The 22,349-nt window shown below is 57.5% G+C and overlaps 1 protein-coding gene and 1 long non-coding RNA gene across 2 annotated transcripts in view; one reads left to right on the plus strand and one right to left on the minus strand.

Annotated features, from left to right (window-relative positions):
- The first annotated feature begins 12,363 nt into the window (after positions 1–12,363).
- LOC141577794 (uncharacterized) lies at positions 12,364–15,053 on the plus strand. The gene is made up of 3 exons (XR_012507264.1): positions 12,364–12,441; positions 13,828–13,938; positions 14,178–15,053. It is a non-coding gene; the product is annotated as an uncharacterized LOC141577794 (long non-coding RNA).
- A 1,706-nt stretch (positions 15,054–16,759) lies between these two features.
- The window catches only part of CYP46A1 (cytochrome P450 family 46 subfamily A member 1), a 29,602-nt gene continuing 24,012 nt past the window's right edge, over positions 16,760–22,349 (minus strand). The window contains exons 11-15 of the mRNA XM_074365047.1: positions 21,761–21,845; positions 21,075–21,185; positions 18,647–18,735; positions 17,836–17,902; positions 16,760–17,656 (exon numbers count right to left, since the gene is read on the minus strand). Of these exons, the coding sequence (XP_074221148.1) occupies positions 17,486–17,656; positions 17,836–17,902; positions 18,647–18,735; positions 21,075–21,185; positions 21,761–21,845 (523 nt within the window). The 3' untranslated portion in view covers positions 16,760–17,485. The remainder of the gene's footprint in view (positions 17,657–17,835; positions 17,903–18,646; positions 18,736–21,074; positions 21,186–21,760; positions 21,846–22,349) is intronic.

The following is a 22,349-nucleotide window of genomic DNA, read 5'->3' on the forward strand; positions in this document are numbered from 1 at the left end:
GAAGGTCCATGGGGCTGAGGGATGGGGCTTTTTTGCAAGGCCCTCCCATGCCTGCCTCCCCCAGCACTGAGTGCTAGATTTCCTCCTGGTCACAGTACAGAGCCCCCTGAAGTCAGGAAGGAGCACCGGCTGGGGTGGGATCCCAGGTTCCACTCAGTGATCGTTCATCACCCACTGGTGTCCAGCCTGTGAGATGGGGACATGTCCCTCACAGAGCTGTGACAAGCATGTGGTAGCAATCGCAGCTGGGAGGGAGCCAACCAGAGCAGGCACCCAGCTCAATAAACTGGAGCACGAGGCCACTGGTGCCTCTCCCTCCGGGAGGAGCTGGGGAGGCCTGGGGCACGGGCTGCCCAAGGGGTGGGGCTGCAGGCTCTGTTCCAGCCTCAGCCACACTTCCTCGGCATGAAGGTGCCAGGCCACCTGCCAGTAGCAGTTCGGGGATGAAGTGTAGCCCTGGGCTGTGCGGAGGGCCCCCCTGCCACCGGTGCGGCTGAGCCCACTCCAGGCCTGGGGCAGAGCCAGGGGCCCACGCTTGGCTGACAGTCACCGAACAGACAGAGACCTGCTCCAGAGGAGGCTCCCCCAGCATCCTAAGATTCTGCTACAGCAAAAAGAACTGATTGTCTGATGTAACATTCCTGGGCCCAGGTTCTGATGGGAACCTCTCCAGAAAGGGCGAAGGACTTGCTGGAGGTCACTGAGTGCTTTAGTGTTGGGACCCAGCTCAGGGCCAAGCATCCAGGCTCTAACCCCAGTGCCCTCACTGGCATACCCCTGCCTTCCAAGGAAATTCAGAGCGAATCGCATCTACTGTCTTGGCTCCTAGTCAAAGCCCTTCTCCCAAGCCAGCTCCCTGATCCACGGCCCTTCTTTGGGAAGGACTGAAGCTCTCTGGCCCTTTTCAGGCTGCGAGGCTGCTCAGTGTGAAAGAGAAGACCCAGGTTGGGGCCAGCACACCTGCATCCCCGTGCCATCTCTCCCAGTGACTCACTATGTGCTGTGGGACAAGTCACTCAATTCTCTCCCAACCTCAGTTTGCTTATCGGTGAAATGGAACAACAGTGTTCACCACCTAAGGTTATAAGGAGAGTCATGAGGAATTAGGTGTGTGAAAGGACCTAGGAGAAGGGGAGTTGGCATTTATTGAATGCCTGCTGTATACATTCTCATTTCCTGCTCTAGTAACTTGAGTCTGTTAACCCTACGGACAAGAAAACTGAAGCGGGTAGATGAAGGCAAGTCCGGCGAGAGGAGACCCAGCTCTCCCCTCACATCGCAGGGCCCGGCAGGGCACGTGCACAGAGGACGTGCTTGACAGCACTGGCTGAATCAGAGTGCCCACCCAGACCGCAAGCTCGCCCCTTCCGCAAGACGCAGCAGGCAGGGTGTTTTCTGAACTGCACCAGGGCTTTGACGTGTTTTTCCACCCGAAATAAATGAGGCGGGATTCCTAGAAATGTGTTTAAACTCGGTAGAGAGTTCTCTAAACAGTTTGGCTTCGAAGTTGAAAATATGGGGCCCAGAACTGCAGGACTGTCTGAGTCTCAGTGCGGAACCCAACAACCCCAAACTCCAGTTTTATGCCCAGCAATTTGGTCAGTATCACCAACTCTTAGGGCAGGGCTCAGAGACCACCTCCAGTGTTTGCAAACATTATAATTTTCTGCATAGGTTTTTTTAAAATGAAGTATAACTGATTTACAATGTTGTGAGATGATCATACTCAGTGAACTGAGCCAGAAAGAGAAAGACAAATACCATATAACATCACTTACATGTAGAATCTAAAAAAAATGACACAAATGAACTTATTTTCAAAACAGAAAGACTCACAGGCAAACATTTTTTAAACCAGGTCTGATCTCTCTGTACAAAACCACATGTGCTGTTCATTGCCACAACCCTCTGCTAGGCTGCACATTTTTATTTAAATTCACTTCGCTACACACTATTGAAAGTCAGATGGGAAAGCCTGTTACTAAACTGATGTCACTTTTATCTAGTGGCGTCATAAAAAGAAGGGAACAGTGTCTCTATGAGAGGGATGGGGAACGTTAAGGACTCTCAGTGTTTACTTCCCCGTATGTGTCCACATCCATTTCCTTCTAAACTCATGTCTCATTTTTTTCTCTCCAGATCTCGATGATTAAACAGGCTGATGAACTAGCCTTCCCAACTCCCTCTTTTGTGCCTTAGTAAATAATAAATCAAAAGAGCCTTTTGGCAAGAAGCAGCTAATGTTTCTCGTGTTATAACTTTCTTGCTGGTGTTGTGACCACACCTTTCAGAAATTGATTTTTGGACTTTTAAATGCAAGTTCAAGTCTGTGGAAGAGAACACATTTTGAAAAATCTTGCCTCTGGCTTTGCGATTTGCATTTTGGAAGGACTCAGGATCTGCATTTCAGATGCTTGCTGACCACAGCACACACAATATGCTCTGAACATTTCATAATTAAAATGGACTACTTAAAAAAAAAAAAGTCAACAGGGAAAAAAGTTAATGGGGGGCAGATATTACAAATTTGGGTACTAACCTGACCTGCCCTCCTGCCATTAGGTGTGGCTATGTGACTTGCCTCAGCCAATGAAGTGCTGGCAGCCGCACAATTGGTCACTTCCAGGTGGGAGCATTTCACTGCCAGGGTGATGTCTCCACCTCTCCTTCACCTGCCTCACGGCGCGGGAAGCACGGGTCCCTAAGGAAGCATCCCACCCACTGAGCCCCCATGTAGGCCACCTGCCCTGGAGAGGTACCCAGACTCGCAACGGACTTTGCATGAGTGAGCAACGCACCTAGTCGCTTTAAGCCACTGAGATTTCTTTTTATCACAGCATACCAAGCCCGTCCTGAGGGTTACAGTCAGTACAAACCCAAAGGGGCTGTTTCAATCAATGCAAAAATTTGAAATCAATAGTTATGGATGATTACGGATATTTTTGGCCCATCTCAGCCACCAGTTTCTGTATTTTTTAATAAAACTTAAAAAAATTTATTTATGTATTCATTTTACAGTGTCATGTTTTTTAAACTGAAGCATAGTTGATGTACAACACCATATGCTACAGGTATGCAGCACAGTAATTCACAGCCTTCAAAGGTTACACCCTGTTCATAGTTGTTATAAAACATTGGCTACGCTCCGCGTGCTGCACAGCACATCCCTGCAGCTCATTCTACACCTGATAGTCTGTACGTCTCAATCCTCCACCTCCATCCGCCCCTGGCCACTGGCAACCACCAGCTCCTTCTCTACATCCGTGAGTCTGTTCCCCCTCCACCAGTTTCTGTATTTTATTTTGACTGCATAGTTTCAAGAAAAAAAAAAAACAGATAAATGGTTGCAAACACCAACAGCTTTGTGTCATTTAAAAAATATAATTAAAAATATTTTAAATGTATCTTGCTGTCTCAAGAACGCGGGTTAGAATGGACCCAATACTCGAACAGAAGTGGCTAACTTTCATTTCCAGGTTGAATTCCCAACAGCTTCTAAGCTGTATTTCTCGTCATAAGTGTAAAAGCCCCCAAGGGTACGTGAGGCGCTGGAGTGAGGACTCGAGCCGTGTGGATTTATTGATTTGCTGCTCAGAAATTCCCAGGCAGATGGGACCAGGGCTGGCCCAGAGCTGGGTCGCTGAGCCCTGCCTGATGTCAGAACTCAGGGCACATGTGCAGAGCTGTGTGATCACCTGTAGGATTCTACAAGGGTGGATGCAAACAGAAAAAAAACCTCCCTGACACCAGAAAGGGAAGGAGCCTTGTCCCGGCCCACACAGCAGCGAGCTCCCAACGCCTCTCCCGACACCCAGCAACCTGTGAATGGGACGGGGTGTCTAGGCTGGCACCAGACAAGCTGTTTCTGAACAAGAGGAGCAGACCGGGGAGGGCGCTCCAAGGGTGCAGGGTTGCCGGGGCTGCAGATTCTGGGAAGGGTCCCTGGAGGAGGCAGCGCCCAACAAGCCTGGACGATGGGCCGGCTTTGAGCAGGAGAGAGGAGGGGAAGCCTGGGCACCGGTGTTGAGTTCCGGCTCATCCCTCCCTCTGGTGATGCCGAGCTCGCCTCACCCTCTCCTGGGCCTCTGGTCCCCCCCCCCCGTCCGTAACATGGGGGCCCATGGTGGGGATTGTGGATGAGGAACGTGGCCTGAACCGTCATGCACGGGAACTGTCCCATGTGCGCCCCCGAGCCCCGCCTCCTGCGCTGCTCCTCAGGTCAAGCCCTTCCTGCAGTCACTAGCACAGGGACCTGGACACCTGCGGCCACGGTTTAAAGGTTCATTCCTGAGGACCAGCGGCTGCCGCCCACGCCTCCCCGCCCACCGTTCACAGCAGTTTGAAGGCATCTCACCGAATCCCCACAGCACCGCCCCACCGGGTGGTGGTGTCACCTCCACTCACAGAAGAGCCAAGGAGGGTCAGAGGGGAAGGATCTGCCTGACTCTGGAATCATTCTCCATCTGCTCCAACGTGGTGCACAGACCGACGCCTGGGGCTTTGCCAGGTCACCCACCCCGCTCCAGTCCCTTGGAGATGAGCTCTGTCCTCTGAACCTTCCCAACAGGGGAGGCAGCATCAGGCCTCAGCCTCCCCACTCTCAACAGTCTCCAATCCCCCCCACCCCTGAGTGGGCCTCACCCTCTCTCCTTAGGACCATCTCACCAGTCTCCCCCCCAGGGCCTCTTGGCCTCCAGAGTCTCTCTTCTGTCCCTCCACCCCCTGCCTGAGCAATCCAGGCATCTCCTTGGCTCGAGGCTTCGCTGGCTTCCTCTTGTCCAAGAAAACGGAAGCCAGTCACCTATCTGGGGGGAAGGGGGACAGCCTCACTGAGAGGAGGGGAGCCATGCAGAGAGACGCTGAGGTTGAGGGGCCAAGCCCACCTCTCCTGGGAGGAGATACTTCTTCTCCAAGAACAGCACCTAAATAATTAAACTTTTTGCTTCTATCTCCTCACAGAGATGCTCGCCACAGACCCAGGCCCTGAGGTTGGCTGACAACCATAAAGGAGAGCAAAGCCCAGGCCAGGACACGGAGGGAGGTGGAGACCACTCCACACCCTGGCAGGGGGCCGCCATGGGCTTGGGAGGCGGGCAGCTGGGGCTCTCTCTGGGCTCTGATGCCAGGAGGAGCTGAGTGAGAAGGGGGTGGCCCACCCCAGTGTCAGTCACCACTCCACCGCTCTCCCCCCGGAAAAACTACTTCCCACTGTACAGTGTGACTGCAGTCCCTGGGGGCAGCAGGCTTGGTGGGAGGGTTTACAGGAGGAGAAAGGAGGTCCCTCTGCTGGCTGAGCACTTACTCAGGTTAGGGGTGTCCACCCTCACCACACCCTCCAGGGCAAGGCACATGTCTACCTGTCACCGAGGCTCAGAGAGGTTAAGTGACTTGCCCAAGACCACAGAGCCAGGGAGTGGCAGAGCCAGGGATTCGAACCCTGCGCTCAGATGGACCTGCCTTCGATGCTCTGCTGAGAATACAACAGCCTATTCTTTGGTGCTTGGAATTGTAAAACTGCTTTGCTGGAAACTTTCCCAAACATGGAGCGGGCGGAGAACTGACAGCACAGAGGAGGGATTCTCATCCTGTGGAGTTCTGCCAAGAGGCAAACGGCACCACAAGGTCAAAGGCAGGAAAAGATAGTCAAGAGACCCAGGATATAAGGAGCCCCTCCTTCCCGGCGTGTGCCAGCACTTACAGACACTGTCCCCAGGCCCAGCGAGGAGCGTGGCGAGGCCACATTTCACAGACGAGGACGCCGAGCCTCAGTGAAGAAGTCACCGGCCAACCCTCCGCCGCTCCCAGGGGCAGAGCCAGGTCTGGAATCCAGGCGGCTGTAAGGGAAGCACCTCCGCTGGATGTGGTGCGCAGGCTGGCAGTTCTTGGTGCGGGCGAGTTCCTGCTATAAATACGATGCTGACTCCTGGTAACCCTGGCCTGCAGGCTCCCCAGCCCTGGCACAGGGCCACAGATCCTGGAGCCGACCACCTGCCACTGCGCTCCTGCGCTGTGGAACTTCCCTGACACCCTAACAAGGTACCACATTTTTTTAGAGCCTCCAGATTATTGGAGGCCATGTCGAGTGAACTGTTTCCAAAATGAGAAGGATCACTGCTCAGAGGAGACCCAAAGAGACCTACAAGATGGCCAGTCTCCCCACCCCAGGGGTGAGAAGGGTGGAACTTCCTGGAAGGGGCACCTGATCTGGGTTCTGTATAAACAGGGTCCCGGAAGCTGGGCTCAAATCCCAGCTCTGACATTTACCAGCTGGGTGACCTTGGACAAGTCTGTTTGCCTCTTTGAGCTTCAGTTTCTGTTATTCAGTGGAGTTCATGCTACCTGCCTCCAGGCATTAAACAGACAGTGTGTCCACAGTGGCCAGGACACAAGACACAGCAAACAGTTTGACCCCTCATTTTCCTTTCTGAGTCACAGCTCATTTATGGGTTGAATAATAAAAGCAACAGCTACAGCTGCTAACAGTGAGTGCAGCATTACTTTCAGTCTGTTACATGCTTCAGTTACTAATCCTCACTGGGACTTGAAGAGCTAATGTCCTATTATTGTCCCCATTTAACAGATGAGGAAACTGAGGCACAGTGCCCTCCACCCGAGGTCACCCTGGTCATGGGTGGGCTGCTGAGAACCTTCCCACTGTCAACACGAGCCCAGAGATGGGTGACCGAAAACAGGTAGAAATATGTCACAGCAGTCTCCTGGGCCCAGTCACTGCCGCACCATAGGAATCCCAGAAAGACTTCAATTTCAGACAACATGCTCTAGGAGGACCCCCTCCCTGCGCCAATGAACAGACATACACCTGTGCATCCAGGCCCTGTCTTCGCTCCTGCTGACCAGGTATGATCGCAAGCCCTGCACATCAGGGACCAAAGACCATCAGATGATATTCTGTAGGCGGGAAGCCAAGCTTGCCCAGAGAAGCCCGCCCAGCCAGGGTGGGCAGAGCCAGGATGGTGCCTCTAACCCAGCTGACCTTCTAAACCTGAAAGTGAAGGCTATGTCTCCTCCCAGCCTCCAGGCCACACAAACATACGCGCGCGCGCACACACACACACACTCGAAGCCCATTCCATTGCCCCAACGGGCTAAATATTGTCCTGGCCTTCCTGAAATACCCATCCCCACACGGGTGGTTTTACAAGCTGCTAAAAGCAGGGCCATGTCCCTGGTGAAGGGAGAGAGCTATTCCGGGTTCGTGTCAGGTGTGGGCAGAGCCAGCCAGAAAGGGCCTGTCTGCCCCTCCCCACCCCCCCATGCTGGCTCCTTCACAGCCACGGCAGACAATTCCTGGCAGCCAGCACCGCTGGCGCCCAGCAGAAGAGGATGAGGTCAAGCCAGTTTTGTTGGTACCCCCCTCTCCAACACACACACACAGACACAGACACACACACACACACACGCTGTTCCAAATCTGACTCGGCCAGGCCCAGGCACTGGAGCTGTCCATCAGACACCATGCAGGGTGGGGCCACACTGTTGTTGCCCACAACCCACCCCGAGGCCCTCCAGGGAAGCGTCACATGCCCGAGATTCTCCACGGCGGTGTTTGATGGGTAAGGAATCCGAGGGCCACAGGCATGCAGTGGCTCAGGTGAGGAGGCCCGGCCAGAGGGGGCCAGGCAGGGACGTACCGGCCCATAGGCCTCTGCACTCCTGCCCAGGACCCCGGCGTGCTGTTTCTGCAAAGACACCACTGAGGACTCACAACACATCAGGCACCTGCAGACACTGTCACGCGTCATCGCATTCAATCCTCACAACCACCTGCGGGTTAGGTACAATTACCACTGTATCCTTTCTCACCTGGACACGCTTAAGACACTTGCCCAAGGTCACACAACTTGTAAGTGAAGGAATTGTGATTTGAAACTGGGCAGCCTGAAGTACCCCCGGATTAAACTGTCTCCAGCCCCCGTCTCACCCAAGGCAGGTTTGGGGAGACGTCCACATCAGAACTTGTCTTCAACTGGATGGAGCCAGGGGCCACCAGCCAGGGACACTGGCACCGGTTCCCCCATAACCCTTCCATAGACCCAGTATCTGACTGCCCGTCCGCCTGCCTACATCCCTGGCCATCTCCAACCTAGAGGATTTGGGGGCCCCTGAGGGGCCTGCCTCATGCTGGCTGACCAGAAGCTCAGAACTCCCTAGAGGTCTCAGACCTTGGGAGAGTCTGATGGGAGCCGTGGGTTCCCCCAGCCCCCCGCTGCCAGGTAAATGTTCGCACACACTCGTTTGCATGCGGTTCCAGAGGCTGGCACCCTGAGCCCGCCCAGGGGTCCAGCCGCGGCCCTGGCCCCTGCTGTGGGTCAGCTCCAGACGCCCCGCTGACAGCCGGGAGGGGTTCGCAGCAGCCACAGCTTCCTGCTCAGGCCCTGTGGGGAAGCCGGAGTGCGGCCCATGTTAGCTGAAAGACACGCTCTCCCCTCCAGGAGCACAGTCCCCCCCAGGCATCAGGCTAGGAAGAAGGGGGTCCAGCCCCACAGCTGCCTGCAGCCTGTGGGGGGCCAGTGCCCTCGGTGACCAGCGGACTTGGCTCTGCACCGGAGCTGCGACGGGTAAATATAGCGCTGCCACTCACCGGCCGAGGGGCCCTCGCCGTCCGACATGCTGCAGGAGATGGGTGGGCAGCCGGCCACAGCCCGCAGGGAGGCTCGGAGCCCTCGGAGGCTGTCACCCACCTGGTGGGGCTTGCGGCTGCCGGCCCTGCTCCGCGTCCAGTCCCCAGACAGCGTCCCGCCCCGGCAGGCCCAGCCACCCCCCCATGCTGGGCCGGGCAGATAAGAATGGGCTGCAGGCCCAGGAGCCGGCGGGATTGGTGGATAAATCTGGGCATTGCCCTCCCCTGCCCGGGCCTCTCCCGGCATCCTCAGAGTGTTGCCTGAGAAACCGTTGCACCTCTGGGGACTTGGTCAGTCTTCGAGACCCTGGCCCCAGCCTGGGACCCCAGAATGCCTGCATATTCTCTCCCTGGGAATGGCCCCACCCACCCCAGTGAGGGGCCCATATGGCCGTCAGAAGCATGTACTGGGTGCCAGGGGCCATGCCGGGAGCTGCCACACTTGTCCTTGCTCTCAGCTCCCCCAGGCAGCCACCCCTATCGTCTCCATGACATAGAGGGGATTAAGTGACCCACCCAAGGCCACCCGGCCAGTTAGGGGTGTGACCGGAGCTGGGCTCTGGAGCCAGGCTGTCTATCTCCAAGGCTGCTGGGAGGTGTGCCTTGCCTTTGACTGTTCAGCTGGTGAGAGCAGTCAACGCTTAGGGGCACCTCCTGGGTTCTAACTGCTCCACATGTGATGGGGGTGCTGGAGGGGATGGAGATGGACCCCTGAGAGCAGCCATGTAACTCTGTTTGGCACAGAAGGGGTGCTTGGGAAATATTGGTTGAGACAACACAACTCAGCAAGCACGTAGCATGTGTTTGCTGTGTACCTGCCTAAGAGCAAACCCAGTCCTGCTCCTGGGTCCTCACCAGGACCCGGGCCAGAGACTAAGGCAATGAAGCAAGTGGAGGGCTCAGGGCGGAGTTCTCAGGGCTGGGCTCCGGTGAATCCCTCTCCCCACCCCACCCCCGGCTTGAGGTCTACCTGGTTCTGCATGAAGAGCACAGAGGGAGTAAAGGGACTTAAAGAGAAAGCTGGTATCAACCCCAGTCAGAGAGATACTGGAGGGCTTCCTGGAAGAGCTGGCATTTGAAATACATTTTTGAGGAACAAGAAAGTTTTTTCAGGAGGAGAGAGGACATTCTAGGAAGAGAGACCAGTAAATGCAAAGGTAAGAGGTAAGAGCTTGATGGAGAGTGACGGGGCCCCTGGCAGGGGCTGGAAGTGGTAGTGATCCCAAGGAGAGAGGAAGGTTGATGCTTTTGGAAAGGGAGGCATCCAGGGCTAGGGAAGCCAGAGGAGGCTTCCTGGAGGAGGGGGCAGATGTTAGTGTTAAAGGGTCCATGAGGCTCAGAAAAAATGAAGTGTGGGGAGAATGGCATTCTAACGCATCCATCAGTTCTTCCATCAGCATTGAGGCCTTTCCTAGCTCAGAGACCCCGGGACTGAAGGCAGGAGGGGCCCCCTCCCAGAGAGCAAGTGGGAGAAGGGCTGTGGAGTCACACCAGCTGTCAGGGAGAACAACAAAGGAATTCAATCCCTGTGAGGTGGTTCTAGGCCTCTTTGCCTTTGCCTATGCTGTTCCCTTGGTAAGGAATTCCCTGTCCTCCTCACCAATCTCCTCCTATGGGAAGTCTTATCTGACTGCCCCCGATGGCAGGCCAGGGGCCCCTGCACTCTGCTCCACAAACTCTGACCTCACTGCTGTCAGTGCCTGGTCCTGGCTGTGTCTGCCTTTTGGTGGCTCTTGCTGTTCTGAATGGTAATGAGCTCACTGTCACTGGAGGTGTGTAAGCAGGGCTAGACAGCCACTGAGTGAGGACACAGTGGAGAGTTCAGGCATCAGGCGGGATTATGGTAAATGGCTTTGGGGCCCCTCTAGAGTGCCTTTCCTGGTTTCCCTGGGCATTCCCCTCTTTTAGCCCTGAAAGTCCTTATGCATCCTGGGAACCCTCAGTCCCATGCAAACCAGGACAGTTGGTCATCCTGGGTCCCTCCTACCTGAGACTTTTATATTAAGCAAGGAAAAAAAGACAAAGCAAGACTAGAACTGTCCCTGGAGCCCTCCACCTCCTAGCCCCTTCACCCCCAGAAGTCCCCCTTCTCCCTCTTTACCACACTGACGTGATTCCAGGATCCCCAAACTGTGGGAGTGACCAGAAACCCAGCTGCCCTGTGCCTTGGGAGGGTGTGCAGGGAAAAAGGATGCAGGTCCGCAAGGAAAGAAGGTCCCCGAAGCCTCCCCACCTGCAGAGAGGGGAGGAGTCTCACCTGTGGGGTTTGGAGGACTAATGGAGATAATGCCGTAGCATCCCCAGAGAGGGGGTGGCCAGGAGGGGGCGGCAGGGAGCCCACACGCCCAGGCCTCCACTTAGCACTCTGCCCTCCCCCGGAGCTGCAGCGGAAGGGCACGGGTGGGTCCGACCTGCCTCACTGTGTGGCCTTGGGCGGGTCGTGGCCCTTCAAAGTGCCTCCATCTCTACACGGATAGAGCATTTACGAACATCTCCTGGGCACCCAAGCCTGGGCCGGGCTTGAAGGCAGGCAGAACGCTACAGAGTCCCTGCCATCAGGCACGCACGGCCCCTGGGGGCCTTGCAGGCAGGGCTGATGGCCCCATCCCAAGTGTTGCCTTCTGCAGTGTGTGCTCAGGGCTCCCCAGGCTGGGCTGGATCCGCAGAGGAGCACGTTGTGGAGCTCACCTCAGGGCGGCCCCTGAGACTGCCTGAGTCCAGTCCAAGTGCCACAGGTGTTCTCAGAGCTGGACAAACAGTGGAGCTGTAGAAAGACCTCCCCAGGGCACCTTGTGTTCTGGTCAGAGGGCCTCGCTTTGGCCACTGCCGGGTGGAGCTGCAGAAGCTGGGACAGAGGGAGAGTGACATCAGGTGGGCCTGGGTCCGATGCCAGCTCCACGGGCCCTTCTTGGTGACCGGGAGGAGCCAAGCCCCGTCTCTGTTTCTTGCCTGGAAATGAGAGGGGTGATGCCTGTGGGGGCTTCAGTGGGGATTAGCCACAGGGGGCACTCCTCCTCCCCACCCTGCAGCCACTTGTCTGTCTGCCTCTGAGTCCCACCCAAACCTGCCGTCTGGTGTCCACCCAGCTGGAGCCAGCGCGCTGTGTGCAGGCCACTTCCACTTCCTGCCCCAGCTCCAAGTCCCTTCCTGTTTTCTTTACTACGGGAACATGTGTTGGGGGAAAAAACAACTCGATTCCTCTGCTCCTGAGGTCACTGCAGTAGCCATGGGTCCACTGTGTGTGTGCCCGCGATCATGAGTGTGATAGTGTGTGGGTGAGCACCTAGGTGCATGGGAGCACGTGCTTAGAGGTGTGTGTGTGCACTTTCCAGTGAGCGCCTGACATGCTTGTGCAGGGGGTAGATACGTGAGCGCGCGCACACGCGCGCGCGCGCGCGTGTGTGTGGTGTGTACACATGCACCTGTGCCCTCTGACTTCCCAGAGCTCATCCTGTAGCTCTGACCTTCCGGCCAGACATTTGTGTCCCTGTCATAGGCACCGAGGCCTGGCAGGGTCCTGGGTCATGAGTCTGATACCATTTCACCAGCCCGGCGGGCACCCATGATGGACAGAGGCCTGAGCAGGACATGGGCTCAGCCTCGCCGAGCTCACAGGCTTGCGAAGGGCGGTTGAGGAAGGGCAGGGCCAAGTGTAGGGAGAGGGGTGTGGTCAGGGAGGAGCAGGCAGAGACCCAGAGGGAGAGCCAGACATCCCGGCAGGAACCGGTCAGGTTCTGTTGGAGGAGAAGCTGCAGCAGAGCGCTCAGGTTGTCCGGGAATGGACAGCAGTGGGAGACATGGTGAGAGGGGCGGGCGGGCTGCTCGGGCGGCCTCCACAGTCAGCAGGGGTTGGGGTGCTTGATGGGGAACAGGGTGTGGAGGTGCACATTTGTGGGATGTCAGTGGGTCAGCTGGGGTCCTCCCTGAGCCCTCCCTCCCTGTGCAGTCTCAGGGGACGCCACTGTCCCACTTCACAGGGGAGGATGACCACGGGCCTCGCAGTGAGCACTCGCCTGGTACCGAGTGCCCAGCACCACTTCCTCCACCCACCTCCTGCTCCCCCACCTGCCCCAAGAAAGTCTGGCCCCAGAGTTCCCACAGCTCAGCCAGCCAGTGCTGATGCTGGGAGGAAAGTGTCCCAGGAGGTAGGGAGGGTCAGGGCTGGCCTGATCAATGGCAGGAGGGGCATCCAAGCATGGAGGGGTCAAGGTCAAGGTCAAGGTCAACAAGACCCTGCTTCCTGCTGGCACCTGCTCTCCCCATATTCTCACGGAGCCCAGCTGGGTCTCAGGGGTCCCAGCAGTGACTCCCTGCTGGAGACCCCATCTTCCTGGGCCTTGGTTTCCCCCCTCCCCTGTAAATAGAGGCAGGAATGTTTCAAACAAGGAGCCTCACCTGGGGCCTTGGTGCCCATGACTTGAAGAAGGACAGTGGATGTCCCCACGGATGGACCCTCGCCTCCTGGGTGTGGGCCTGAGCAGGCCACCTCACCTGTTGGGTCAGGAGGGGGTGTGCGATGCACAGTAGGGGTCTAACACTTGTAGTAGTTCCTGCCCACTGCCTTAGGTCAAAAGGACACCTCCTTACAGCTCACGTGAGACAGGCACACACCCGGATACACATGGACACACATGCTGAGACCCATACACGCAGCCTCCCACGTGAGACAGAAACACAGAGACAGAGAGACATGAGTGGACACACCCATGCAGGGCGCGCGCGCGCACACACACACACACACACACACACACACACACACACACACTCCAGGGCAGCTCTGGGAGCCCCAGGGGCCCCCAGCTGGCCCAGGCACCCTGAACGGATGGCTGCCTGGGCGGTCTTGGGCAAGCCTCTGGCCTCCAGGCTCCCAGCCAGGCTAGGACCCCCAGAGGCCCAGCCAGCTGCACTGGGTGTCCCTGGGATGTAAAGCGTGGGCAGCTCCTGGGTTCCTTGGGGCACTCCCTCACCTCTGGGTGGGGGCCAAGGAGCCATGTCATTTGGTGTTGTGGGGGACGGGGAGCAGCCAGCCTCCTGTCCCAGTGCCCAGAACACAGGAAGAACACCTCCCACCTGACCACGCTGGGCCAAGCTTCTCACCCCCATGCCAGCAGACAAGGCTCCTCAGGCCAACCCCCAGCCTGGCTCTGGCCAGAAGACATCCCAAGGTATCTCCCGTTATCCCCCAGCCTCCAGGCCCCTGGGGCGGTGGCCGTGGGAGACGACTTAAACTCAGCATGAGTGCATTGGAGGTGTCCGAGCAGCACGGCCCTGCCCTGAGGAACCAGGGAGGGGCTTGGGTGAGTGCAGGCTGGAAGTTTCCTGCCACGGTGAGAGGTAGCCCCAAAGCCCTGTGCCATCCCGCCTCACCTTGTCCAGGTTTACAGCTGAGGGGGTGAGTTGGAAAGGGGCATAACTGCCCAAGGTCACACGGGAGGGAAGGAGGGACAGGGCAGGAGGGGACCCCGAGCCACCTAACGAGGCAGCAGGAAACAGCCTGACCCCGGACTCATCTCTATGCATTTCTCCCCCACCAAAGCTGCCCCTTCCAGGTGAGCCCAGGCCGCCCGGCTCCTCCCACCACGGGCCTATTAGCATCCCACCGCCAGATCCACGATCCGGAGAGGAGGAACCACCGAGTGATCTCCACACCCTCACCTGCGTGGAGGACCTCCTGCCGCCCCCACCAACTGCCTGACCCTGGCCCGCCTCGGTAGCCCCATCTGTGAAACAGGAACCGTGTTGCCCGCCTCCCCACCCCCATCCCAGTGATCAGTGGATGCCCCAGACCACCCGCGCAGGGGGCCCGGGTCCGAACCTTCTCGCCCTGACCCCTCCTCCAGGAGGCTGGGTTTACGTCGCCTCGGGTCCCTCCCCCTCGGGACCTCTGGACCCTCCGCGGGGTGGGGAGGCACCGCCCATCTTGCCCGCGTGGACAGGAGAGCTGCTCCGGGGCGTCACCGTGTGGCCCTTCTGGGTACTGCAAGACTCGGCCTCCCAGGAAAGCCCTCCCTTTCCTGGAGGTAACAGAGATAAAGATGCCACCAGTGACCGAGCCAGTGGGTCCGCAGCACTGACGCTGATAGGCTCTGTGCTAAGCACCATCCATTGTCCACGTAGAATGCTCATAATTCTCCCACAAACCTTAGACCTGGGTCCTGTTATTTGTCCTTCCTTACAGATGGGGAAACTAGGGGCCAAGCCTGGTAACCAGTGACAGGTAGGGTAGGATTTGACCCCAGGAGATCTGGCTGCAGGGCCTTGGTCTTAGTCCCATCAATCTTGCCTGGGTCCCAGGGGTTGGTACCAACCCTGTGCACACCCGAGTCTCCTAGGGGGTTTATAAAGTAAAGTTCCCAGGCCCCACCCCATAGACTGATCCCACCGGCCCAGGTGACTTGTCTACAGAGCCAGGCCTGAGAACCACTTGCCTGCTCACAAAAAGCCTGTTTTATAGAGAAGGAAGTGGTCTGGGAGGGTCAGGACCACAGCAGAGATGCGGTGGAGGGATCAGGTCTGACTTCCCATGTGCCTCAGCCCTCCAGCCCTGGGTTTCCAGTGCCCAGAGGCAGGCCCAGGCCTGCAGTGACAGGGCTTGTTGCGCCCCCGGCAGGCCACCAGGTGCAAAGGGCCACAGGTGTGAGTCATGACTCCACCATGGCCTGACTGTGTGCTGTGGCTTTGACCTTCTCATCTGTGAAATGGGCCCTGGAAGAAATAATGAGGACTGGAAGAAATAATGATGTGAAGGTTTAGGCTCAGCAGTGGGCAGATATCTGCTAAGTCAGGGGATGGTGAGGACAACTCGAAGTTTCCAGAGGGAGCTGAGCTCTCCAGACTCTCTGGGCCATGGCACGTTGTGCATCTGGAACTCTGAGCCTTGGTGGCCTATGGACCTTTTGAATGGACAGTGAGGATGTACTGTCCTGTGGGAGCCATGCCCAGCCATGGCAGGAGGGTGGAGGGCAGGACGTGGAGGGCGGGGGCGGGGGCTGGTGAACCTCAGAGGGAGGCCACAAGGAGGGTCGCAGCAGGACAGGACAGGTCCCGGAAGCAGTGCTGGGCTGAGGGCCCAGGAACAAGAGGAGAGGAGACTGTGGCATTTGAGTGGCCGTGGGAAGGACATGCTTCTGGGCCGCAGAGCATGGAGTGGGTTTGGCCGTGTGGCTGGAGGCAGAGCTCAGGCGCACCATCCTCAGAGTCACAGGAGGCTCTGGGGCTCCCCAGGCAGGGAGATGGAAACAGAGAGGGTGGGGTGTAGCTTGATAAGGGCCCCGCCAAGTGCTCAGGTTGGGCAGGGGTCAAGGGGAGCATGAGGGCCCTCACTGGGCAAGGAATCTGCAGCTACAGAGGCACCCCGAGGCAACGAGCTCGGGGGAAACCACTCCCTGGGGCCCCCATGCACAGCCTGGGCCGGGGCCCTGGCTCCACCGCGGTGCTGTTCACCCACCTGTTATGAGCATGTCACTTCCTCCCTGAGCCGCAGGTTCCTCATCTGCTAAGCGGGAAGATCCCTTGGAGATGCCATTCAAGACTGCGGCGAGGACTGAGGAGCCCACGCACAGCGGGGGCCAGCCCAGATCCGTGCCCTCCCGGGTTGGGGGGGGGGGACTTTTCAGGGCACACACCCCAGGCAGTGGACCAGGGCAGTTTGTTCTTCCCATACGAGGACAAACTCCCATGTGCTGAAGGAGAACCTGGGGCAGGCCCTCTCCCTCGGACAGGCCCAGAGGACATGGCTGGTCCAGTATTTCCCTCCTTTTGGCCACTGCTTGGCCCCACCCCCTGCCATGAGGACTGGGCCCCTCGGCCCCCTCTGCCCAGGTCAGCAGGGGCAGCACTGGGCCAGCAGGTGCAGAGGCTACAGTGGGCGTGAGGTCAACTCAGCCTCACCAAGCTGCCCGAGAGAGCTTCTGAGGGCTCCAGTGCCCTTGCTGGGAATAGACCAGACCCCACAGGCCTCTGGGCCCCTGACCCTCTCAAATCAAAGTCTCAAAACTGCCTGGAGTCCCAACTTCACACCATACCGAGGAGCACGGCCTCACATATAACAAGGGAGCAGCCTTCTACTAACACGGGGCCCTCCTGGGAACCTGGGTGGTCTTCTCCGCACGTGGCATTGTCTGGGCATCTCCGGGGGTGGCTTCTAGAGCTGCATCAGCCCTTAGAGAGACTGGCCTCCACATTGCCCCCATTTTACAGATAAGCAAACTGAGGCCGGAGGACCATGACTTGGTCTGGCCGTTGATTCATGCAGTCAACATGTATTTATTTATTGAGCATCGACTCTGTGCCAGGCCCTGGGTGGGCACAGGGGGCTCAGAGATGAATCACACACAGACTCCACCCTTGAGGCACTCATAGCCTGGCAGGGCAGTTGGTCACGTCAAAGGACACTCACGATACAGTGTGGTCAGTGTGGTGTTAGAGGTAGCACAGGTGACCAAGGGAGCACAGAGGAAGGGCCCCTGGCCCGGCCGGGGGTGGGGGTTGTCAGGGAGGGCTTCCTGGAGGAGGTGACATCTGAAGAGGGTTTTAGGGGATGAGCAAGAGTTAGGGTGTCTGGCGGGGGAGTGGCCTGTGCAAAGAGGTGAGGGGAGATGATAGTACATCTGGGTGGCAGCTAGGAGTTAGGCAGGGGCTGGTCCAGGAAGGGCAGTGGAGTTAGCAGGGGACGGGGAGCTCTGAGGGGTGTGTAGCAGGCAGTGGTTGGCAGAGGGCCCACTGGGAGCCAGCATGGAGGATGCTCCCGAGGAAGAGGGCCAAGGATCAGGGTGGGTGGCTGCGGGGTTGCAGAGGAGGGTGGGCATGGCCCTCACCGAAGAGTCCAGTGGGGCCCCAGGCCCCTCAGCAGGGTGGGGGTGGGGGCGCGGGCTGCCAGCCCCGGGGCTGCAAGGTGCACAGCACGGGGTCCAGTGGCTTGAGCGTGGCCTGCTCCTGCAGCCCAAAGCGCTGCCCTGGCACCAGCCGGAACTCCAGCCTCTGCAGCAACTTGGCCATGACCACCTTCACCTCCATCTGTGAGTGCAGGGGGTGGGGGATAGCGGGGAGTCTGTGGCAGGAATGAAAAGCAAACGCCTCGGCCACCTGGGTCCCTGCCCCCAGCCCCCAGGCCAGGGGCCCGCTGGAGCAGGGCCTGAATGATTCCTGGACAAGACGCCACCCCGCAGATACTTCTGGGCAGGAAACCCTCCTACCTGAGCAAACTGCTGCCCAATGCAGGAGCGGGGTCCCAAGGAGAAGGGGAAGTAGGTGAACTTCGGCCTGTGGGTGGGGAGAGAGGTGTCAGGAGGCCGCGGCCGGGCAGCCCTGTGACTGTCGGGACAAAGCCATCCCTTGTGATGACCGGCTTTGGGCTAGGGTCGGTCTCCGAACACACTAAAGACATCAACAGCTGACACAGCTAAGTTCTGGGTCAGACTTTCCTCTTCGCATCCTCCTTTGAGCCTTCTGGAAGGAGCTGTTATTGTTCCCATTTCCGAGATGGAGGAACTGAGGCTCAGAGAGGTAAAGCGACTCACCCAGGTACTATGTCACTTACTTGTTCAGCAGGTCCCATGTCTAGGCTGGGTCTGGGGTCAGGCGTCTGTCCCCAGAGCCCAGCTCCCCTCCCTACCACTGCTCTGGTACTTGAAAGCTTTCACTCCCACTGCCATCTCTGGAGGAAGCCATTGGTATTCCCATCTCTCAGACAGGACCCTCAAGGCCAGGGGAGGTGGAGTCACTTGCCCAAGCCACAGGGCTTCCCAGTATAAGGGATTGGTTATGAGCACAAGCTTTAAAACTAGTCTGAGCTGGGCTCAAACCCCAGTTCTGCCACTTACTGGCTGTGTGTCTTTGGGCAAGTTACCTAACCTCTCTGAGCTGTGGCTTCCTCCCTGTAAATGAGGGCAGAGTGGGGATCACGGCTCCTTCACAGTGATGTGGAAGGCTGTGTGGGCACAGGCCGCTGGGACTGCCCCTCTCCCACCAGGCCTCCACTGGTGGATAGCTTGAAGAGGGACTTACTTGGGTGCTTTGGGGCCGAAGCGATCCGGGTTGAAAGTCAGCGGGTCCTCAAAGTATGTGTCCATCCGCCCCATGACGTAGGTGCTGAACTGCCGGGCAGAGGATCCGCTGGTCTCTGGTTCCAAGGATTGGTTCCCTCGCACCTTCCCCACCTGCTGCAGCCACCCGGTGGGGAGACTGGGAGCAGAGTAACCCCGCACCCGACCCCTGCTCTATTCCACCTGCCCACCTCCCCACCCACCCGTCTGGTCCAGTGTGGGATTCCACTGGCCCCTGGAAAGTTTCTAGGAGGAAGAAAGGAGACAGCCCAGTGGGTGGCCACCCACCATCTAGGTGGGCTGCATCACCCCATGCTTGGCCTCACCCTGGGGGGGGAGCTACAATTATCCCTCTTTTACAGATGAGGAGACTGAGGCTCAGAGGTTCCTGACTTGCCTGAGGTCACCTGGCAAGGAAGTAGCCAAAATGAGGTGCAAACTCAGGTCTGCTGCAAGGCCATCTCTGTAGATTCCTGAGAGCTGTCATTATTCAAAGTTTCTCTTCAACACAAGGTTTGTTCCAGCTGGGGGTGGGGCAGGGGGGAGCCACAGACCCTCTCTAGCCTTTCACCTACCCCTCTATGCCCTAGAACCTTCTAATTAGGGTTGATGCCCTGTGCATAGCCTCCCAGGGGCCAAACATGTCCTGTAACTTGGGCCCTGGGGCTGGCTGCTGCACAAAGGGTCTCCCCAAGCCTGTACTGCCCCTGGTTCTCTGGATAAGAATCCAGGTAGCCAGGGCTGGAAGGAGGGCCTGGAGCTGAGTGGGAGCATAAGAAGGGGTCTGAGGTCAGCAAAGGGGACCTACTACGTGCCAGGGTTTTTTTTGCCAGACTTGTGATGTACATTATCCTGTTGACACTTCTCAATAGACTGTGATTCAGGTACCATCATCTCTATCTTACAAGGATGGTCCTGAGGCCCAGAGGTTCAAGGTCTTGCCTGAGATGACCCAGCCAGCAGGGAGCAGGGCTGGGATTGGAGCCTGGGTGTGCCCACTCAAGGTCCACGGGGCTGCACACATGGGTTGAAATTCAGCCCCAGGGCCTTGCCCTGCGGATGTAAGAGATGGTCATTAAGGCAGGTGGTGTCGCTGCAGAGTGTTAACAACAACAAAAAAGCAGATACACAGAATAAAGAGCCATGCACGGATGAAGCTTTGATACGCGCTGGAGAACATGTGACAGAGCCCCGGGAAAGGGGGTGCAGTTCAACTGATGGGATTGGAATATGGTGTTCTCCTTTGTAAACATAAAAATAGGTTCTGTTTTGGGCTGGTTGTGTCCCCCCAAAATTTATATATTCCAGCCCTAACTTCAGAATGTGACTGTATTTAGAGACAAGATCTTTAAAGAGGTAATTAAGATAAAATGAGGTCATTAGGGACCCCTAGTCCAAGATGACTGGTGTTCTTATAAGAAGAGGAGATCAGGACTCAGACACACACAGAGAAGAGGCATGTGACCACTCATCTGTCCTACGACCCAGCCCTCCCACTCCTGCACACACACCCAAGAAACACGTTTGCACATTGCACCAGGACTCGAGGATGGGACCGCTGACAGCAGCAGGTGTGCTCAGGACAGCAACAAACCAGGACCCTCTCAGATGCCCACGGACCCCGGGATGGATATGCATTGGTGCATCACACACGGCAGAATATTACACAGCAGCGAAAATGGACGGCCTGCAGCCACACGTGGAAACCTACACAATCTTAGTAGACATTGTACTGAGTCACAAGGCAAGTCTTAGGACAAATTATCGTGTGGGCATGTGCGCGCACACACACACAACGCACACACACACCCACACAAGAAATGGCAAGCACAAAATTCAGGAGAGTGACGGCTTCTGGAAAGACTCAGAAGGGGTGGTTATATTCTAGTTTTGGGGGTGGGTGGTGGGTTTAGGGGGGGTCACTGTGCCTGAATGGACCCTGAATAAATGAATGAATGAATGAATGAGTGAGTAAACAGCCAGAGAAACAAAATGCGAAGGCGAACGGGAGGAGAGAGTCAACCTCAGAGGGAGGAGGTGCTGTAGAGGGAGAAGGAGCTGGCACCAACTTGGGCCAGCTCTGAAACTGGGCACATCCCGTGTCTCCCTCCTGGCAGCCGTGCGACCTCAGGAGAGTGCCCTGACCTCTTTGAGCCTCAGCGTCCTCAGCTGTAAACGAGGCACCTCCCTTTTAGAATCATCACTGTAATCTTATACTGGACCATGTTGGGGGGAGAGAAAGGGCATTACGGGTTCACGGCAAGGCTCAAACGAGGATGCACGGGGCGGCCAGCGGTGATAACAGGGCCACGGGCCTCAGAGGAGCCCCTGACCAGAGGACAGCCCCAAACTGGCCACCTGGGGAGCAGGCAGGCAGGGCCCCTACACACCAGGAGCGGGGTGTTGCCGGGGACTCTGACCCCGTCAATCAAGGTCTCCTCCTCCAGCAGGCGGAAGGTGCCCCACGCTGGCGGGTACAGCCTCAGCGACTCTTTGAGGACCTGCATTCACCACACGGGGAGATAACGAGAGAAGTCAGGACACCCCACGGAACATGCCAGGAGCGTGCCCCGGACCCGTCTCTGCTCCCACTCATGGTGTTGAGTGTGCATCTGCGGCCACAGGGGCGTTGTGCAAAGCCACCAGGAGCCAGGCCTCCCTCTAAATCAGGGCTCCCACCAACCCTGAGGACCCTGGGCAGCTCAAGGAAGGCCTCCTTCTGTGCTGTGTTGAGGCCGGGGGTCAGCCAGGCCTAGGCCCCCGGATGCGAAGCCTAAGGCTTGTGGACCCCAGGCCCAGCCGGGAAGTCCAAATACAGCACCTCTGCTGATGGGCTGGCTTCCGACCCGGCTGCATATTGGAAGCACCTGGGAAGCCTGAACAACGCTGCGGCCCAGATCCCACCCCCAGCGACTCGAAGTCATCGGTCTGGGGCCGCTGGGACATGGGCATCTTTTTCATCTCCCCGGAGGTTCTCACGTGCAGCAGAGCTTGAGAACCCCTGTACTGGAAAGTTCCAGGAGGCAGCAGGCCTGGCCCACCTCTGCCCAGAAGCTCCCCGCCCCCACCCCCACACCTGGGACAGGTACTGCAGTCTCCCCAGGTCCTCGCAGTCAAGGTGCCTCTTGGAACCGATGACCTCGTCCACCTCGGCCTGCAGCCTGTCGGTCAGACAAAGACAAGTTCATCTCCAAGGAGAGACAGTCCCCATGTTAGTTTTAAGGAGGGGGGATGGAAGGAAGCCTGTAGAGGGCGGCCTGGGCCCCTCCCCCGCTGCACACACTGCCCTCCCTTTGTTAAAGGAACCACCACACCCAAACCCAGATGGATGGATAAACAAGACGTGATTTATCCGTGCAATGGAATGTCACTCAGGCTTAAAAGGGAAGGGCACCCTGCCGCATGGATGAACCTTGAGGATATTATGCAGAGGGCAACAAGGCAAACAAAAAGAAGGAATACAAAGGATTCGGCTTATTTGAGGCACCTAGAGGAGTCAGATTCACAGAGATAGGATGGAGGTTTCCAGGGGCTGGAGGGAGGGAGGCAGGGAGTTGAGAGGGAGGGTTTAATGGGGACAGTTTCATCTGGGGATGATGAAATGTCCTGGAGATGGATGGCGGCGGCTGCACAACAGTGTGAATGTACTTAATGCCACTGCCATG

Source organism: Camelus bactrianus, chromosome 6 (assembly GCF_048773025.1).
Source record: "Camelus bactrianus isolate YW-2024 breed Bactrian camel chromosome 6, ASM4877302v1, whole genome shotgun sequence".
NCBI classification, from domain to species: domain Eukaryota; kingdom Metazoa; phylum Chordata; class Mammalia; order Artiodactyla; family Camelidae; genus Camelus; species Camelus bactrianus.